At 43.7% G+C, this 21,015-nt stretch overlaps 1 protein-coding gene across 2 annotated transcripts in view; it reads left to right on the forward strand.

Annotated features, from left to right (window-relative positions):
- Nucleotides 1-21,015, forward strand: part of ASH1L (ASH1 like histone lysine methyltransferase) — a 65,632-nt gene that overhangs the window by 6,861 nt on the left and 37,756 nt on the right. Inside the window, exons 2-3 of one of the 2 annotated variants that reach the window (XM_064475363.1) lie at nt 1,192-1,714; nt 11,255-16,004. In XM_064475363.1, coding sequence (XP_064331433.1) covers nt 1,292-1,714; nt 11,255-16,004 — 5,173 coding nt within the window. In that variant the 5' untranslated portion in view covers nt 1,192-1,291. The remainder of the gene's footprint in view (nt 1-1,191; nt 1,715-11,254; nt 16,005-21,015) is intronic. The other variant, XM_064475364.1, reaches the window with a different exon arrangement.

Below are 21,015 nucleotides of genomic sequence, written 5' to 3' on the forward strand. Positions count from 1 at the left end.
GTGTATGTCCTTGTGACTGTCACGTTTCACCAGGAGTTCCTGCTCATCCTCTGCACAGAGTCCTTTTGAGGGTTGCTGATTTTCAAGTCCCCAGTTCTGTAAACGTTACTTGTGTCCTTTCTCTTACATCGTACTCTCAGTGTCTGTCCATATTGAAATGCGAATGTTTAGCTTCTCTTCTGTAACCTGTGATTTGTCATCTTCAGTAGTTACTGATGCACCATACCTGTATTTTCTGAGGATTCTTTCTGTGGTGATTTTTGTTTCCATGGATAAAAATATAATGGGGTACACTGATTTTGTTTGTTCTTTGGCAGTGGGGGAAGCAGCAGCTGACGGCTCGGTGGTGGTATGTGCGAGCAGGGGAGGCTGTGCTGGCACGCTGCACAAGTAGTCCGCCAGCCAGGGGTTTGAAACCCTTGCGTTAGAGAGTTGATTCAAATCAACTTTTGCTTTAGTTTTAATGGCAGCTAAGATTAAAAAGTTGCCTCTAATATCTTAGGATAAATAGGTTAATTGTATATACGTAACAGTGTTTTGATGGTAGAAGTGTGGACTTCTCTGGTCCCATGCTTCAAGAAGTACAAATTAGCGTGTGAATGTATTTGGTGGGGTTGTTTGATGGGTTGTTTTTTATCCTGTTCTCCCATCCTTCTTCCTGAATTGTGGAAAGTCCTCAACTAAAAAGCATGTTTTGTGGCATGTTTGGAAACCAATACATACTTGGGTTAAGCTCAACTTTCCTCGTGGCTCAGATGATTAAAATTGGATTGTCTCTGGGTTTTGGATGCTTCATCACAGTTTCATTAGCTGTACCATTCTTAGATGTCACTGTTTCAGTGGGTGCAGACTAAGAGTGGCATTACCAGGAGTAGCTGGGCTCTGCTTTTAAGTAAGAAAAGGTATTTTGTTGCTCAGTATTAAAAGCCTTAACTATCATTTGAAGTGACTTGTGGATGAACTGGAAATGGTATTACAGTAGTCACATACTTTTGATTTTCACCTTCCACCTAATAGTGGTTTACAGATAAATCATATACTTGTAGTAGGTTACAGGAAGGGTTGGTGCTTTGAAACATCAGCTGCGTGATTGTGCTCATCTGAGATATGATCATTCACTTTCTAATTGTTTTTAATATTAATTTCTGCTAGAAAATTGAAGTTTACTTCTGTCTTTCGGTTCTTTTTCAGAGTAAAAGATGCTGGCTGCCAGTAGTAGAACAGATATTCTGCGGAACAAATCTCTGTAAATCTTCCCTACAATTACCCGAAGGCATATATTCCGCCTGTGATGGACCCTCGGAATACTGCTATGTTAGGCTTGGGTTCTGATTCTGAAGGGTTTTCTGGGAAAAGCCCCTCTGTAGTAAACATTGGCACGTTGGTGGGAAAAGGAGAAGTAGAGCTAGAAAGTTGCACCAAGGAAGAAGACGACAGTAAGAAGAAGAATCGGGAGGGGAACAGTACCGAGAATGGGAAGAATGAGGCTCTGACTGATGCACAGCAACAGTTTTCAGTGAAAGAAACAAACTTTTCAGAGGGCAACTTGAAGCTGAAGATTGGTCTTCAAGCAAAGCGAACGAAAAAGCCTCCCAAGAACCTTGAGAATTATGTGTGCCGGCCTGCGATAAAAACCAGCATCAAGCAACCAAGAAGGCCACCGAAGAGTGGGAAGATGACAGATGAGAAGAACGAGCACTGTCCTTCAAAACAAGTGAGTAGTGTGTTTATGCAGTGTTTTGCAAGTCATAGTAAATTTAAACTGCGTTTAAAAGCTGCTGGCTTCTCTGCACAATCATGTTCTACGAAGTGTTTTTCCACGTAACCTCTGATACTGAAGGTTCTGAAGTTAGAAATGGTTTGATCTCATTTCCATCAACAGGAAAAAAACATCCTTTTGCTCTTTCACAGCTTGCCAACGTAGCAGTAGTGAAACATAGTTTCCACGTTACCTCGAAGTGAACATCGGAGGTAAATTCCTGAGAAGTAACAGCTTAATTTCTAGTCTCTTGTACAGAAGAAAGTGGGGGTCTTGTCTCTATTTAAATGGGGCTGTGTATTTGCTGTGCTTGTCTCTAGTGTTTGGATTTATATTTTTCCCTTGTTAGAACCATTGTTTCTGCTGCGTGTCTTAACTGACACTCTGTGATGAACATATCGAGCAGTGTCTGAAAAGTAAAAAATACTTTTCCAGATATGTTAAAAAACAGCCCGATGATAAACTGCATATAAATGCAGTGGCTTGAGAGATGTGCCAGGTATTTTCCAAATGTAAGGAGATAGCCCTGCCTTGAGGATGTCTTGTTTTTACGATCTGCATGATGTAACAAGTAAGAGCAGCAATAACAGATAGGGAAAATGGGATAAATGGCAAGAATTATAAATGTAGCTGCAGAGATGCTGAATTTTAGAAGTGTTTTGTTACAGCATGCTCTTTTTTCCAATATACACAAAAGTTTTGCTAACTAAGAAAATGTTAGAATACACCCTCCATAATGTCTCTTTTTAGTACACGCCTCCTGATTTAAAGCTGACGTTTTTCCCTACACTCCCATTTCTCTTGCACCTATCTGTGTTTCCTTATGGGTGTTTATCTCTCCCAGTTGCCTTGAGCGTTCCTTGTTCAACTTTCACAAGATTCAGCAGGAGGATACGAGTCCCTGGAAGTCAGTCTTTCCCCAACATGGTTTGTCTGGTCACAGGGCTCCTGTTTCAAAGGTTCCCAAGGCTGAAGGTTTTTCACTTCTCTAGCTGGTGTCCTGTTCATAAAGCTACCTGCATAAATTTGTCCTGGCCTATCTCATAAGGTAGAGCCTACCCAAAGGGAAGGAAAATTCCTTTACCTTGTACTGAGATGATGTCTGTCTGACATACCCAAACCTTTTTCTTCCCCCTGGCATACCTAGAGTTAAGTTTTTCTTGAGGAAGAGGATCTTCAAAGAGAAATAATAAATTATACCCTGAAAGGACAAGTGTGCTGTATGTTACGCTAATGACTAAAATTACTTTTTCCAGACTACCATGCAACAGTGTGGGGTTTTTTTTCCTCCGTTATAAACAGAAAGGCGTTTTTCGTCAGCCTATCAAACGAGATTCTCAAGTGGTACGTTGCGTAACGTAGAACTTCAGCTATGGACTTGATTTTACATTCTTCCATTTTAGAACAAGCTTATTTTTTCTAGTGACTTCTCTAACTTCATCTTGAAAAAAACTGGAATAGATCACAACTTGTCATTACACTGATGGCTTTTTGCTGTTTTTCTTTTGTTGTTTTTCTCTTGTGCTTTTCCTCCCGCCCCTTTTTTTCCCCTACAAGGCTATGTTGCGATGAGTTGAGTTTGGGCCAATCTGGAATACCAGTCCTTGGTCTCTCTTGATGTCCAAATTGAGGTGGTACTTGCAACTGAGCATCTTTTACTAGCAAAGCGAGCCATTAAGTATGGAAACTTTCCCATCGCATCAAGAGATCGTGCCTAGGAAATTTTTACCGGGGAGAATAATTAATATTTAAACTCAGATGATGACAGCATGGATTCCTCATCCTTGACATCTTTGTTTATATACTAGGTTTTTCTTCAAGAGGTCCATCATATTTCAAATAGAAATTAGAAAGTTGGGAAACAAATATTACTGATATTATTAAATATTATGGATATTGGATATGATATCATTGATACTGTATCACTTTTTAACTTCAACTATTCTCAGTAGAGTTATTCCTGCTCATTGTCTGGTGAACAGCCTAAACACATAGCGTAGAGAAGCGCAGATCTGTTGCATTAAATTTGCATTTACATAGTTTCAAATCCCTGACTAATGATAATTCACTTCAGATACTCTGCACTCGCGTGCGCGCTCTCTCTCTCTCTCTCTCTCTCTCAAATTGTACTGAAATGATTGTCAAGTTGTTTAACTCTGTATGTTCCCTGCTGCTGTTCTGGCACTTTGCATGGTTAGAAATAACCGTTTACGGCATCCTACTGATTTCTAGCAAGTCTGATCAAAAAATGTCTTTCTAGAAACAAATGGTAAACACAGCTTAAAAGCATTGCATGTTCTGAATTTGATACCCAAGGGATTTTTTTTGTCTTACTGCAATGAAATAAAGCAAGTTCTGGCACTGCAGTTGCACTTCAGAAAATGAAAGCGCTCCCTTAATCTTTCATTTCGATGGGGGGGGAAGGGGAATATATGACCAATTTGGAGCAAGGTGTGGCAATACTTTGAGCTGTGAAACTGAATTCTGTGTACTTTTAGATGAGAAATGAAGAATTTTAATGGAAATTTAGCACTTGCAGTATACTCAGTTCACCACTAAGACAGAAAAAGAAGTAGAGGATATCTTCTCCTGGGAATATCAGTGTAAAATAAAAATAGGAAATACTTTGCACTCCCATCTATGATAGCTGTGCTTCTTTCTCAAGCTTGCTGCTGAAAGAACTCCTAAACCTTGGGCAGTGTCTTCAGTTGTGTTAGTAGAGGGTTTATCTCCATTCTGAAACATGAGCAGGTTAGGTGAAGGGGGTAAATTGTGTATTTACAATTTGTCCTCCAGAAATGTGTAGACAAAAAAGCTAATAGTCTTCTGAAGAGAAAATCAGAGAACAGACGAGAGAGCCCTAGGAATGGCTGAGGTTCCCAGGTGTTGAGAGGAACAAAATTAGAAGTTATTGTATTCAGTTACAGTATTCAGTTTGCTTCTTGACACTGAATACGAAACTTGGGTTTCTTTCTTTCTTTCAGAAAAGTGCCCTGTGACAGACAGACATTGCTGTATGGCTAGTGTGCCTTTGCTAAGCCTGACAACCTGCGCCTTAGGCACAAATATAAATTTTGCTTCTGTTAATTTTAGCACAAGAGGTGTATGAATGGTTTCCCTGTGCAGGTAGATGTAGCCAATGACATAGCAAAGTTGCATTACTGAAGTTTTAGGAAATAGGAAGGCAAGAAGTGATCGTAACAGCCTGCTGTAATTCTGAAATAGTCATGGTAAAACAGTGAAGCAAGTTGGAACATGCCTTTTTGCTCCATCTCCTTATTTCTCTGTAAAACTGCTGAGTGCAGTGTTCTGTAGCTCATTGTATCGCCCTTGGTTATGTAGGGAAGCTCTACAGGAAGGTTTGCTGATGAAATCACAGCCACTAACTGAAAATTTTCAAGCAAAAAAGTACCAAAGCTAAAGAAGCGTTTCGTTTTCTTTTTGAGTAGCTCAAGAATATTTTCTGCAGGTTCTGGGACATAAGTTTTTTTCTTACACTCCTTACACAAAGCAGTTTTTTCCCTGGTAGTTAGCTAACACTTGCTTTTAGAAAAGACTAAAAAGTCTTGGCAGTGAAAAATGAACAGCAAACACACTTTCACTCATTATTTGGGGAACTTGTATAGAATATATTGATGCCACCACCACACAAGCGATCGCTGTGATTCTTCAGAATGCTTATTTGAATTATACAACAGCTAAAGTAATAACGAGTGAATATCTCTGTGTGTGTGTACGGACATCTAAAAATCCTTGTTGGATTGTTGGTGCTTCTCAAGAGAATTCACAAACAAAACTTTCATTAACAATCTGTTTTTCTTCTAACTATTTCAGCTTTTGGAAGCTGAGACTATCTTGCATTTCCTAATTTGCTTCTAGTGTGAGAAGTGTGAGTTTTGCACCAGACTTGATAGGAGATATCCTTGTTCTTGTGAAGTATTATCTACTCTTAAGGTTTTTGCAAATAAGTACCAATAATAAGAACACTAAATAATAATCCAGTAACAATAAACCCTGAGATTATGCTGTAGTGTAACAATGAATGCCTTTTTTAGAAGTAAAGCCAATTTTTTGCTGTTGGTGCCTGTGATAATTCTGGAATGATTGATTATAACCCGTTAATAGTTGATATCAAAATAACCTGGAATTTTTATTCTGCAAAGTAACGATGCAATTTTGTGGATGTACGGTGTAGAAACCATACATCCACACACGAGATTTAGAATTTTAAATTCTGCCTAGTGCAAACTTAATAATACCAATCTTATGAAAACTTAGGTGCTTTATGTAGTTGCTTTGGGTGATTCTTTTGTTGGATAGAGTTTTAATCCAGATGGTTGTAGCTATAGATTGCACAGGAATAAATGTTTTAGTTTTTAAAGCACAAAATTATTTTTAACGTAATGTAATCTAGACCTTTTTAATGGCTTTGCAGCTAGGTTAAGCTTACCGTCTGAGTGCCAGAGTAACATAGAACAGGTCTAGAACTCTTGACTGAAAATGCACGTAATCCAAGAAAAACGGTTTTAGGCTTTTATGTGGCGTAGTCAACTTGCATTGCAACATAAAGGTATCAGTGAAGAAGGTTGAAGTATGTGCTTTGCAGACGTCCTGGGCGAGTCAGATGGATGAAACACCTACAAGATGTTAGGGGTGTTTTGGTTTTTTCTGTGAGTGATTTGTTAGTAGTCACCACAAAACTATCTGCATTAAAATCTGACTTAGCGCTTTCTCTGATATAAAACTGTGCGTTTGTTCAAGTCAGACCACGAACTAGGGCTCTCTGCTCCATGGAACCACAAAAGTGCAACGCTAAATGTGCTGCGTGCAAGGCCAGCTTCCAGCACCAGGACCAGAACGACAAGAGACCAGATATGCATTTGTAGGGCTGCGTGTGAGCGTGGTCACGCCAACCGCTGAAGCTTTGAAGTGCTGCACTCACTGAAGGCACTCAGTGACATGCTTTTGACTTCAGATCTCTCCTTCCCATCTAACGTAGTGATTGTTTTGCAGGAGAAGCTATTTCAGGAAAGCGTGGCACCTTTTTTGTCTCCGGTGCAGTAGGACATATCATGGCTGCTCCCGCCTCCCAGCTGTATGTTTTGTATGAGGGTGGCTAAGTCGGGGGGAAGTTCCTGAAATGTGACGCTCCAACATAATTTACATAAGATTGCAGCTGCCACAGAAAAGCTGGGCGAAGTGCCAGACTATTCTCCACAGACAACAGTCTCTTTTACACCACAGCTTTAAAACCAATAACCAATATGACTGGTGGGTTTTGTTCTACTACTGCAGCAGGTTCGGAGACATCCAACCCCAAGTGATGCTTGTGGCCACCCTCCCCCAAAAGGAGAACTTTGATCGGTGACCTATCACTGTTCTTGTGAAATCTTGTTTACTTTCTGGAAACACGTTTGGGCTGGTAAGGCAGTGATCATAACAGTGAAATTTAGCGTCTGGTACATCAAGGATTTTAGTGTGGACCTAGTAAAGAAACAGGCAGTGAAGCCTGAGACATACATGGTGATCTGTTTTCACTAGCTTTTAGATAACTTTTTTAACAACGCTTATAGTTGGTGTGTAGCACCACTTATGCTGTGACTGGTGCGGGTAGAGTTGTGCTGATGCTGGCTTAAGCGGAGAGATTTACATTATTTTTCTCAGTATATGAGTAGGGTATTCAAATTCTTTTCTTCCCTTGTTGCCTTCCATGCAGAAAATGTCCTTGTTATTCCTGAAGTTCATGGCTGTGTACTATTTAATTTTATCATCTGTCTACGATAGTTTTATTCTTCCTGTATGATAGTCCTTAGTGATAGCAATACCTCCCATTTACTTTAAGTGAATATTCGAAATCTTTAATAGTGCAGAATTGCAAGGAGGAACTCTGACTCTGTGCTTCTGGGAGGCTTTTAAAATGTTTTTGCAGCAACTGTAGCAGCCATGTTAGTGCAGCCTTCTCTGAAGAAGGTTAGATATTTTGATCACGATGTCTTTATTAACCGTTATCAGATGACATTTTTTCCCTTGAAGAAAAACCACACCACCACCACCCCCAAAAATAAACTCTTTCTGTTAATCATACTTATTTGTAAATGGCTTTATGGGGAAAAAAAGTAATTTCCCATATGAAATTTTTGTTTTTAAAAATGCTGAAAAAATTACAAACTTTTTTTGACTTCTTGTCTGTCATCTCAATAAAAGTTTCTTGCTTTGTTTTTGTTGTTCTTTGAAACCATTTTCAGTGCGCTTGGAAAATTCACTCACCCTAGATGAGAAAGAAACTTTGGAGGGCGAATACCTTCAGCTTTCAAAGAACCTTTGTTTGATGCTAAGGTCATGTTTTCAAAATTCTGGCATCTTAGTTAGATCAAAGCTACTTTTAGGGAGAGTTTTCTTATTTATTTCATCTAAATAGCTAATAAAACTCCCAAGCTCTTTGTTTGGAAGCAGAGGATAGGAAAAGGTGTAGCCTGATGAAAGGCATTTGATACCCAGAAATGGTAGAGTATAAAAATACAAAAGAAGCTGGCTAGTGGGGTAGCGGACAGAGAAGGAGGAAGACAGTGTATGCACAGGTGGCTTAACAAACACATGGAGAAGTTGAATTCTCAAGTCAGTATTTAGGTAAATTTTTCATATGTGTCTTTAAGTCCACTGAACAAAGATTAAAAATTTGTTGCAAAGTTCTCTGCAAAATTTCAGACCATAGAAAAGAGGGTGTAACTCTATGAACATAGTCGGACTGATAAGAAATACACGTGCAGGACAACCAGGGGATCAGGCCCACCAGCATGGCTTCAGGAAAGGCAGGTCCTGCCTGACCAACCTGATCCCCTTCTATGACCAGGTGACCCACCTGGTGGGTGAGGGAAAGGCTGTGGATGTGTCTGCCTGGACTTTAGCAAAGCCTTTGACACTGTCTCCCACAGCATCCTCCTGGAGAAGCTGGTGGCTCATGGCTTGGGTGGGCAGACTCTTGGCCGGGTAAAAACCGTCTGGCCGGCCGAGCCCAGAGAGCTGCGGTGATCGGAGCTAAACCCAGCGGGCGGCCGGTCACAGCGGGGCTCCCCAGGGCTCAGTGTTGGGGCCAGCCTTGTTTAGTGTCTTCATCAATGATCTGGGCGAGGGGATCGAGGGCACCCTCAGTCAGTTGGCAGGTGACACCGAGCTGGGCGGGAGTGTCGATCTGCTGGAGGGCAGGAAGGCTCTGCAGAGGGACCTGGGCAGGCTGGATCGATGGGCCGAGGCCAGTTGTGTGAGGTTTAACAAGACCAAGGGCCGGGTCCTGCCCTTGGGTCACACCAACCCCAGGCAGCGCCCCAGGCCTGGGGCAGAGGGGCTGGGAAGTGCCCGGCGGAGAAGGCCCTGGGGGTGCTGGCTGACAGCCGGCTGGGCATGAGCCAGCAGTGCCCGGGTGGCCAAGGAGGCCACCAGCCCCCGGGCTTGTGTCAGCCCTGGTGTGGCCAGCAGGAGCCGGGCAGGGATGGGGCCCCTGTGCTCGGCCCTGGGGAGGCCCCACCTCGAGTGCTGGGCTCAGGTTTGGGCCCCTCGGGACAAGAAGGGCCTGGAGGGGCTGGAGCGTGTCCAGAGAAGGGCAGCAGGGCTGGGGCAGGCTCTGGAGCACAAGTGTGCTGGGGGGCGGCTGGGGGAGCTGGGGGGGTTTAGCCTGGAGAAGAGGGGGCTGAGGGGAGCCCTTCTCGCTCTCTGCAGCTGCCTGAGAGGGGCTGGAGTGAGGGGGGGTTGGTCTCTGCTCCCAAGTCACCAGTGACGGGACGAGAGGGAACGGCCTCAGGCTGCGTCAGGGGAGGTTTGGGTTGGGTGTGAGGGAAAATGCCTTCCCTGCCAGAGGGGTCAGGCCCTGGCACAGGCTGCCCCGAGAGGTGGGGGAGTCACCATCCCTGGGGGTATTTAAAAGACGTGTAGCCGTGGCACTTCGGGGCATGGTTTAGGAGGCCTGGGGGTGTTGGGTTGACAGTTGAACTTGATCTCAGAAGTCTTTTCCAACCTTAATGGATCTATGATGCTACTCTATGATTCTGTGACTACCTTGATACTGTTTAGTTAAGATCTCTAGCACTCACAGTCTACCCCGGGTATGTCCAAGCGTGTCAGCTGAAGGGGTTGGGTTCCATGTTCAGAGTCGGGTCATGTGTTGTGCTGACTCAGTAGTTTCCACATAAGTTCCAGGCCTGTATGTGGGTAGAAAGAAGCACACTTCTTGCTCCATCCCGACAGAAAGGCAGCAGCCTAGGATTTGGAGCACTTGTATGTGCACTGCAGGGCTTCTGACGGCTCAGGCAGCACATTACCCAAGCAGGTACTTCCCAGTTCTAGGACATTGTTAGGCTGAATCCAGCATGTGGTCTTCTGTTTAAGTCATGGTGGTATAGCTTACTGAACAAATATTTCATGATCAGCACCAAAGTTTGCTTTGATTTCAGAGGAGTCCAGACTATATCTTTCTTCAGCATAATTAGATATTGGCCAGCCGTGAACGTGATCAATCTAATGCTGACTGTAATCAAGTACAGTAAGTACTGTGTGATTGTCTTTCATTTTTATTGCAGAGGGATGAATAAATGTGGCATTGATGCACACCTTTCACTCTTTATTTGATGTTTGAGACAGTAGATCCCAGAAAGTTTTCAAATTGTGTGTATATGTAATTATCTCATAAGGGATCAGAGTCCTCCATTCTTAGCCCTTGCTTGGAGTGAAGGTATCCCATGCATTTCAGAGGTGTGTTGGGCCCTGTATGTAAAGAAGAATGTCCTTCCAAAATAAAAGACTAATTTATTAGGAAGTTCCTGATAGGATTTATTGAGGTAATGGATATTCCTTTTTTTTTTTAACCTTTACAGACTAAATTTCAAATTTGATTAGGTTGGAACTGAAAATAACTTCACAAGTTTCACTTACTCCATGTGTTGTGTGCCCCCCCCCCATACAAACAACAGAATAATTTGACTTAATTTAGTACTAACAGCAGCCTGCTGTGAGAAGAACCTGTTACTACAGCAGTTGAGGGTGTCACGGGACAAGACTGAGAAACACTGGTAGAACTGTGCATGGACAGGTTTACACAGTGCCTGCCCTTGCAGTGCATCGCTCAGTTGCTTCTCGGTAGCATGTGAGGTCTTCAAGTGCTATCATGCTATAAATAGTTAGCCCATTATATTGTTGTTAACGGTTGTTTTTTTTTTAATAAACATTGACAGTATTTTTGGAGAATGTTTATAATTGGGGGACAGATTAAATGGTTTATATTTGAGGACTGGGAGTGAGATTGGGTTTCCTTAACACCCTTAACAGCCTTAACACAGCCACTGAAATATATTTGCTTTAAAATTAATAGAATCATGAAGTGAGCGTTTGGTTAGTTACCCTATTATCAAAAGCAGGTATTAATAGTCTTAACATGAAAAGATACTGTGTTACTCAGAGAGAGTCATTGTGCTCTGTTCCTAAAGATTATTTTTTATTAACTTCTAGGACCCTTCAAAGTCGTACAAGAAAGCTGGAGAAGTTGCAACAGTTGAATTACATGTGGAAGAAGGTATACAAGTAGAAACAAATCCTTTATCTAAGAAAGTTACCCCCTTGCACTCTGAAATGACAGATTATATAAAGTCATCTCCTCCAACTCTTATCAGTAGCCATAATTCTGACTTAAAGGATAGAACACAAATTAATGGAGCAACAACAGTAACAGAAAAATTGGCTCAACTTATTGCAACTTGTCCTCCTTCAAAGTCTTCCAAAACAAGGCAGAAGAAGCCTGGAAATGGAATTGCATCTGGTTTGGTTAAAGACTCTGTGAAGAAGCTACCAGGAACCATAACTGCAAGTGGATTAGTTAATAAAGATTTAGTAAAGAAACTGCCAGGATCTGGTATTGCTGTGGGATTGGTTAACAAGGACTCAGGGAAGAAGCCATTAGGGATTGGTAGTGCAGCCATATTGGTTAACAAGGACTCTGGGAAGAAGCCACAAGGGATTGGCCCGTTAATTGGATTGGTTAATAAGGACTCTGGAAAGAGGCCACCAGGGATCAGCACTCCGACTGGGTTAGTTAATAAGGACCCTGGAAAGAAACAGACAGTTACCAGCTCTGCAGTTGGATTAATCAGCAAAGATGTTGGGAGGAAACTTGCGGGTATTGGCACTCCAGCTGGATTGAGTAACAAGGAGTCTGTCAAGAAGCCAGTAGGAATTGGCACTCCAGCAGGATTGATTAACAAGGATGCTGGGAAGAAGTTATTGGGAATAAATAGTCCTACAGGATTGGTTAACAAGGATTCTGGGAGAAAGATGCCAGGGACTGGCAATATGACAGTTCTGACTAGCAAGGACGCTGGAAGGAAGACACCAGGGATTGGCAGCCCAATGGGACCAGTTAACAAGGATTCTGGGAGGAAGATGCCAGGAATTAGCAGTCCAGTGGGATTGGTTAGCAAGGACTCTGGAAAGAAGCCAACAGGAATCAGCAGTCCCGTTGGTTTGGTTAACAAGGACTCCGGAACTCTAAAAGCAGATGCTCTTATGCCTGCCTCGGAGCCCTTTAAGCTTCCTTGCAATTCAAACCACAGTAGCCTTGAAAGCCATGAGACTACAGATTTACTAAAGGAAAATACTACTAGCAAAACATTTGAGAAGCATATTATGAGACAGAATAAAGAAGGTATCTTGGAAAAATTTTCAATTCGTAAAGAAATTGCTGATGTAGGCAAAGAGATGTTTAATGAAGGAATCTGCGTTCCACAGGATGGTTACTCAACCAGTGAAAAAGGGATTTACGAAACATCTAAGCATGAAAAACAGCCTCCAGTATATTGCACTTCACCAGACTTCAGAACAGGAGGTGCTTCGGACGTATCAACAGCAAAGTCCCCATTTAGTGCAGTAGGAGAGGGAAATCTCCCATCGCCTTCACCCACAGTGTCTGTTACCACCTTGAACAGGAGCCTCTCAACATCATCTTCACAGTTAGCATCTAACTCATTGCATTTAAGTTCAACAGCAGATCTCTTAGAAGGTATTTCAGATCAGATTGGCAAAACATCATTTTCTTCTGACAGTACACTTCTGAATATAAACAGAACATTGAACCATGCTCTGAGCACTGATTTTAAAGGTGCTGATAAAGATGTAAATGATTCAAAAGCTACTTATGTAGAAACTTCAAGAATTAGTCCTTCTACAGGGAAAAAGCCTATTTTGGCATCTGAAACAAGCATTCATGCTACTGTCACCCCCTCAGTAGTTAGTTTCACAAGCTTGTTTAGTAGCAAGCAGTTCCTAAAGATTGGTGCAATAGCTGCATCGGATAAATCCTGCCAAGGAGCAAAAAATCTGAGCGCTACTCAGCAATCAAAACCTTTAAAGAAAAGAAAAGGAAGGAAACCACGATGGACTAAAGTGGTGTCAAGGAACACATGTCGACCTCCGAAGGGCCTAGAACTAGAAAGGTCGGAGCTTTTTAAAAACATCTCATACGGTGCACTATCGAGCAGTAATCTGGAGCAGGCCAAATTCTTGAAAAACATAGGATCGTCTTCATTTGTGGAGCACGAATTTGTCAAACACCAGTTGCCAAAACTGAATGAAGCTAACGGCCAGTCTCTTGCACTGTTAGCTGAGACTGACAAGCAAACTCAAAAGTTCTACAGTACTCACAAACAACCCTCTAGTTTGTGTATGTCAGATGATTTCTTACCTGACATGTATAAACCCAAAAGAGGAAGACCTAAATCCAAGGAGATGCCAGAGCTTGAAGGTCCCCCCAAAAGAACTCTAAAGATCCCAGCATCAAAAGTGTTTTCAGTGCAGTCAAAAGAAGAGCAAGAACCCCCAATTTTGCAGCCTGAAGTAGAAATTCCCTCCCTAAAACAGAGCTTATCAGGACAACCTTTTCCTAAAAAGAGGGGGAGACCTAAAAGACAGATCAGATCGTCAATTAAAATGAAGCCACCTATTCTTTCTGTGGCACCTTTTGTTGGAACAGATAACTCAAGCAAGATAGAGTCCGAAAGTGATCAACATCGAAGTGGGGATTATTTTGAGAGAAAGGACCAGCTCCGAGGGCCAGAAGAAGTCCAAAAACCTAATATTTGTAGCATGAGTGATTTGGAAGTAGACTCAGACAGAAAAGTTGCCAAGAGAAATAACGGGCAGTTAATGAAAACAATTATTCGAAAAATAAATAAAATGAAAACTCTGAAGCGAAAAAAACTTTTGAATCAGATTCTGTCTAGTACAGTGGAACCAAATAACAAAGGGAAAGTGCAATCTAAACTCCACAATACAGTATCAACTCTTGCTGCCACATTTGGTTCAAAATTAGGCCAGCAAATAAATGTCAGCAAGAAAGGAACAATTTATATAGGAAAAAGGAGAGGAAGGAAACCTAAAGCTGTCCTGAATGGTATTTTAACTAGCAGTTCTGCCAGTTTGACAGTTCTTGAGAAGTCTGCTCAGCAAGCTCCTGGTACGTCATTAGGACAAGTACTTCCGCATTTGATGCCTTCAACAGCTAATAATTCTGAGATTCTTCCATCCCCAGTTTGCTCCCAGTCGTCTGCAGTGAGTGGGGGACAGAGCCCTGTCAGCAGCGATGCAGGATTTGTCGAGCCCAGCTCGGTGCCGTATTTACACATACACTCCAGACAAGGAAGCGTTGTTCAGACACTTGCGATGAAAAAAGCTGCGAAGGGAAGGAGGAGATTATCTCCACCTACCTTGTTGCCAAACTCTCCTTCTCACTTGAGTGAGCTGACATCGCTGAAAGAAGCCACTCCTTCCCCAGTGAGTGAGTCTCACAGCGATGAGACGATTCCCAGCGACAGTGGAATAGGAACAGATAACAACAGTACTTCAGATCGGGCGGAGAAGTTTTGTGGGCAAAAGAAGAAAAGGCATTCATTTGATCACGTTTCCCTTATTCCACCCGAAACGTCCACCGTTTTAAGTAACCTAAAAGAAAAACATAAACACAAATGCAAGCGCCGCAGCCATGATTATCTTAGTTATGACAAAATGAAGAGACAGAAGCGAAAAAGGAAAAAGAAGTATCCTCAGCTTCGAGGTAGGCAGGACCCAGATTTCCTTGCCGAATTAGAAGAATTAATAAGTCGATTAAGTGAAATTAGAATAACCCACAGAAGTCACCATTTTATACCCCGAGATTTACTGCCTACCATTTTTAGGATAAATTTCAATAGTTTCTATACCCATCCTACTTTTCCTTTAGATCCTTTGCACTACATTAGAAAACCTGATTTAAAGAAGAAGAGAGGCAGGCCTCCAAAAATGCGGGAGGCTATGGCAGAAATGCCTTTTATGCATAGTCTCAGCTTTCCTCTCTCCAGTACCGGGTTCTACCCCTCTTACGGCATGCCTTATTCTCCCTCTCCCCTTGCAGCTGCGCCCATAGGCTTAGGTTATTATGGAAGGTACCCTCCAACTCTTTATCCTCCTCCGCCTTCTCCTTCTTTTACTACCCCCCTGCCACCACCTTCCTACATGCATACAGGCCACTTGCTACTCAATCCCACCAAATATCACAAGAAGAAGCATAAACTTCTACGCCAGGAGGCTTTCCTCACGACAAGTAGGACTCCGCTCTTGTCAATGAGCACGTACCCCAGTGTTCCACCCGAAATGGCTTATGGCTGGATGCTCGAACATAAGCACAGACATCGCCATAAACACAGAGAACATCGTTCTTCTGAACAACCGCAGGTTTCCATGGACACTATAACGGCTAATAGCTCTTCTAGAACAGTTCTGGAGTCCTTGAAGCGCTACAGATTTGGGAAGGAGGCTGTTGGTGAGAGGTACAAACATAAAGAGAAACATAGATGTCACATGTCGTGTCCCCACCTGTCGCCTTCAAAGGGCTTGCTAAGCAGAGATGAACAGTGGGTCAGGAGAGAGCCTTCGGAGTCTAATTCGTTAGCACTGGGATTGCAGACGCCGCTACAGATAGACTGTTCAGAAAATTCCCCAGGTCTGTCCCTGGGGGGATTTACTCCAAGCTCTGAGCCAGCCAGCAACGATGAACACACAAATCTTTTCACAAGTGCAATAGGCAGCTGCAGAGTCTCAAACTCTACCAGCACCAATGGACGTAAAAAACTAACTGACAGCCCTGGACTCTTCAGTGCACAAGACAGCTCGCTAAATCGACCTCTCAGAAAGGAACCGTTGCCTTCTATTGAAAAGGCACTACAGCCACTGACAGGTAAGGGAGCTCTAATTGTGCGTACTTTCCTACGAGTCTTGCTATTTTATGTTGTACCAAACATGCACTAGAAAAGGAGGGCAAGTATAGCTTTGGCTTTGTAGGAATCCCTCTGTGTTAAATTTCAGTACTACTCTTGCTTTCGCTCTGGAGTGTCCCTGTTCTGTTAAAGCACTGTTCTGCGCAGCATTTGGTTACAGGCTAACGTAGCGTCTCTTCCAGAGCTGCTTATGGGATTTCGTAAGTACCTCTTCCCATCAGATTTTTCTTGCTTTGTTATAGCAGTATATGAAGTTATGCTAAGGATGCTTTCTTATGAAAAGGTCCTTTCTTTCACAGTTTTAACTTTCTGGAGAAATGAGTTAAAATTTCTCACAATTTTTGCTACTTCAAAAGATGTGTTTCTGTTTGTTTTGAAGTGCGGTCGATTTGGTTTAGACTAGCTATCTGTACTACTGTTGTGAATAATATATCCGTTTAAGAAAATGTTTCCTGTTTCTTTTCTAACTCCATTTTAGTTATTTTGATAATGTCTACTACAGTGTAGCTTTTGATCCCTGATTTGAGGCTTCTAGCAGCGATTCAGAACAGTTGCTAAATGATGCTGGGAATGCCTAAGACCAAACCTTGTAATGACTGCTTTATTCATAGTTGGGAAACTCATCTTACGTAGCCTCAGGCAAAACTGGAACAGAACTAGCTGAGACTGTACACACAGAAAATTGCAATGACACTGTCAGAGGGCTGCTGCTTAAGGAAGAGACCTCCGCTCTGAAACTGAACTTTGTCATTTGCGTAATAGTAAGAAAAAAAAAAACTAATGTGAAATTCAGGACTTAAAGAAACTGTATTATGCATCACTTTCCCTGTCAGTCTAAGTGTCACTTCATGCTGTACTTTATTATTACAGATGTTTGTGGGGATAATTTCCACATTGTATCCGCTTCTCTCAACTGCTGTGGACACGAGACCACATAACAAAGATACCCTGCAAAAGACACAAGTGCAACTCATCCTCTTACTTTTGCTTACTTGTGATGTGTAAGGGAGGTCTGATAGCTTCTCCTCCCTCCCTCCAATACTTGCCTACGCTCTCCCTTGAAATTTAAATCATTTCTCCAAAACCACTTGTGACTAATGTGTCACAGACCAAGAGCCAAGCGAACAACCAGCTACCAGTAATGAGTAATACCTCCTCATGTTCCTCACTCTCACTGTCCTCTTTTTCTTGTGATAATCCCCTTCTGATGCCTCCTGTCACTTCCCTGCTCTGACTACAGATGTATGGAAGGGTTTTTTCCCTTTGTTTTATTCTGGCATTTGGGAGTTTTATGTTTTGCTCCTTTAAGGGCAGTTGGAAGTGGCTGGATTCTTTTAGAAGTTACTATTACTTCATACCATGTCATATTCCTAAAACTACTTGGGGCAGGGGGGAGTCAGGAGAAAGCAATAAAGCTGTGAGATTGCTTCTCCTGCAGCGATGGAAAGGAAAATTCAAAGTGCTAGGTCACTAAAAGGGTTAAGTTTGGCTCTGAGGAGTGAAGAATCGGTTGTGGTAGCTCTTGCAGTTCTGGGAATTTCCTGAGGATTTCCATTACAGTGAATGATCTGACTTGGGTTTTTATGAGGAAAAACCTAATTAAGGGAAAAAGCAGAGATGTTTTAAGCTGAAACCTGCTCCTGAAGGCTCTGAATCACTCTTCCGCTTAGGCTGCGTTTGACTGGTTCCTCAGATGCCATGTATCACTTTCAGTAAGTGTATTTCCCACAATGGAAACCAGCTGGTTTTATTGTGAGCCTGGCTTTCAGCTCAGGACTCATCTTGTTCGCAAGGAGCTCCTAATGCCCCACATCATGTGCATGCAGTATATCAGAGAAGTTAAAACTGCATCTAGAAAAAGTCCCAGTAAACTAAAAGGCTGGCTTTTTATTATTATTATTAGAAGATCAGCGTCAAGTTGCGTGTTGTGGTTTGTTACGTTTTAACTGTGGTGCTGCATTGTGATTCTGAAACTATTACAATGAAAGACTTAGATGTTTTTGTGCACTTCAGAAAATAGCACAGATGGAGAAAAAAACCTGTGGTGCATCAAAGATTGTTTATTAAACCAGATGCAATTTAGGTGCGTGGTGGAGAGAACACTCCATCAGAGCAGCTAAAACATAGTCAGAGACCAGCACTGGGAACTGCCTTCTAAAATTGGTCCGTATGAACTGTAGGAGATAATAATGATATTTTATTTGAAAGTATCCCATATGGAAAATACTCTTCCTTTCCATAAACTTTTGAACGTAAAGCTTGCCTGGTTGAATTACCCAACAAATTCTCTCTATGGTATTAGCTGATGCTGGATATTTTCAGAGATTGCCCGTGTCCGAGTTAGTTGCGTTAGAGACGTGCATGTTTTGGCAGGACTCGAGTGAAGGTCGGTCTTTCACAGAAGGTGAAGGTGAGCTAGAAGTTCACACGCTGTAGGCTTGTTTAATCCAAACAGCGTGGACATGCCGTTACACCAGTGACAGTTGCGCAGCCCTAATGTTTTGTCTTTAAGATTTTTGTAGGACCCTGTTACCTGTTCATCTGAAGTTCATGGTGGTCTTTAGTAAACGCCTGTGGCTTCACACCACCAGTTATTTCAAACAGCCGATGGCTTATCCTAATCCAGGCTCGGTGTGCCCCTCACAATTCCTGGAAGGAAAGGGAAAGAAAAGCGTCAGCCGTTCAGTGGCAACCCACGCAGTTGTAAAGTCCTTACTGCCTTCCCTCCATCTAACAATAAAAGGGCAGGTTTGAGGCCCGCAGGCTGACAGGAGACGCAGGCGCTCGTTGGAGTGATGGTCCGCTCGGACGGGCAAGCTGGCTTCACCAAGCATGGGCGTCCTGTGCCGGTGGCCACAGACACGTCCATGCCTGCCTGACCCCACTGTCAGGGGGGCGCCCAGCTCTGCTCTCCACTGGAGCGCTCCGCCGCCCGCCCGAGGCCTGCCCTCCCGCCGCCTGCCCGAGGCCCGCCCGCGGCCTGCCCTCCCGCCGCCCGCCCGAGGCCCGCCCGCGGCCTGCCCTCCCGCCGCCTGCCCGAGGCCGGCCCGAGGCCTGCCCTCCCGCCGCCTGCCCGAGGCCTGCCCTCCCGCCGCCCGCCCGAGGCCCGCCCGCGGCCTGCCCTCCCGCCGCCTGCCCGCGGCCTGCCCTCCCGCCGCCTGCCCGAGGCCTGCCCTCCCGCCGCCCGCCCGAGGCCCGCCCGAGGCCCGCCCGAGGCCTGCCCTCCCGCCGCCCGCCCGAGGCCCGCCCGCGGCCTGCCCTCCCGCCGCTTGCCCGAGGCGCTGCGCCGTGCGCGGGCACGCGAGCCACCGGCCGGCGGGCGCCCCCTGCCGGCCGCGCCTCTGCCGCGGGAGCAGCCGCGTCCCGCTGCGCCGCCGCCGGTCGCTCGGGCCGGGCCGGGCCGAGGCCTGGGCACTGCCCGGAGCTGGGGCACGGCTCCTCACGGCCTCTCACGGCTCCTCACGGCCTCTCACGGCTCCTCACGGCTCCTCGTCAGCCGCCACCGCGGGGGGCTGGTGCCCACGAAGGAAATAAGCACGAAAGCTGTGAAAGAAGGAAGAGCTCTGGGACACGAGCATTGTCTGTCACCAAGCACAGTTACGGCTTTGCCATCCAAGCAGCCCTCCAAATTCCTTTTGCCCTTTTTTTTCTCCTTACTATAACTTACAGCCTATTTCTGCTTAGAACAGTTATTCCTGCTGTATAATTTTTTTTTCTCTGAGGTCCCAGGGCATACATGTTAATCTACGCTTTATTAAATCAATGCATCTTGTAGTTTCTTAGTAGAAAAACTCATTATGGAATAAAAACCCAGTTGACTGCTCTTCCTGATATTAAGCAGCCGTGTGAGGTCTCCCTGCACAGCTCCACTGCAGCTTTTTTTTCACCTGCATGTTGTAGGAGCCGGCGGTTCAGAAGCCCTCCCTCTTTCAGAGCCCACCAGCACCATCGCCACATCAGGAATCCATGCAGGAAAACCAGAAAATCTTCACCAGGAATATGATTTGCAACTTGGGACAATGCCTGGCAGCCTTATGACTGTGCCTTTGTTGAGAAGAATGAATGAAAATTATTCCTCTGCCTTCTCGAGAAGTTAGAGTATTTGGAAAAGCGATACTGTTAATTCCTCTATCGATCGAACACATCTTAGATGTTACACCCATGATAAAAAAAGCACAAACTCTGAGGCGTGACGGGGTCTCAAAGGAGATTTTCCTAAAGATTTCTGGTCAATCAGTTTGGTGCGTTCCAGGATTCTTCCATCGTCCTGTGCCTTAAGATCTCTATTCACGACTTGAAGCGAAGGATTATTTGCACGGGTGGATATTAGTGGCCTTGGCTGAGAACATAACTTCCGTGGTCCGCTCTCTCATTTCTTTGGAGTCTGTTGGAAAGGAAAGAGATCCGAACTGACCGTGCAGCGCTGAGCTCATTTATCACAAATGATATTTCAAAGGGAAAGAATGAAAGTCCATTTTTAAGGACTCATTCTAGATTTTATCTTCTAGAGATCTCCATGATGCGCGTATTCTCATTGCACGCTGCCATGTGCATTTTTGCCTACCTGTTTTTTTATACTAGTATCTGAATTTTTAATATGTCAGCATTTTCGTTGTCGCAATATGCAGATTTTTCTATGAAATTTTGGCAAATCCTACAGCCTTTGCTTTCAAAAGTAATTGGGATTCCTTTAAGTTTTAGGGAAATAAAACAAGTTACAGTAAGAAAATACGTATATGTAAGAAAACAGAAATAGATCTTTTCTCACGTTGTCAGCAAAGGTGCCATGACCAGTTTTGTCCCTTACCCTTCCAATAGTCGTGAGATCTCTGTAGCTTTTTTAAAACTGTTTTTAAATTAAGTAATTGTAGTTGTGATTGCCGCTGCCGGATGACGTCTTGTAGTGATAAGCCAGTATCTAATTATTTTTTTGTAATGCCAAGCCCTGCGCACTCAGAACGTACAGTCAAA

The sequence above is a fragment of the Phalacrocorax carbo genome, chromosome 28, assembly GCF_963921805.1.
Source record: "Phalacrocorax carbo chromosome 28, bPhaCar2.1, whole genome shotgun sequence".
NCBI classification, from domain to species: domain Eukaryota; kingdom Metazoa; phylum Chordata; class Aves; order Suliformes; family Phalacrocoracidae; genus Phalacrocorax; species Phalacrocorax carbo.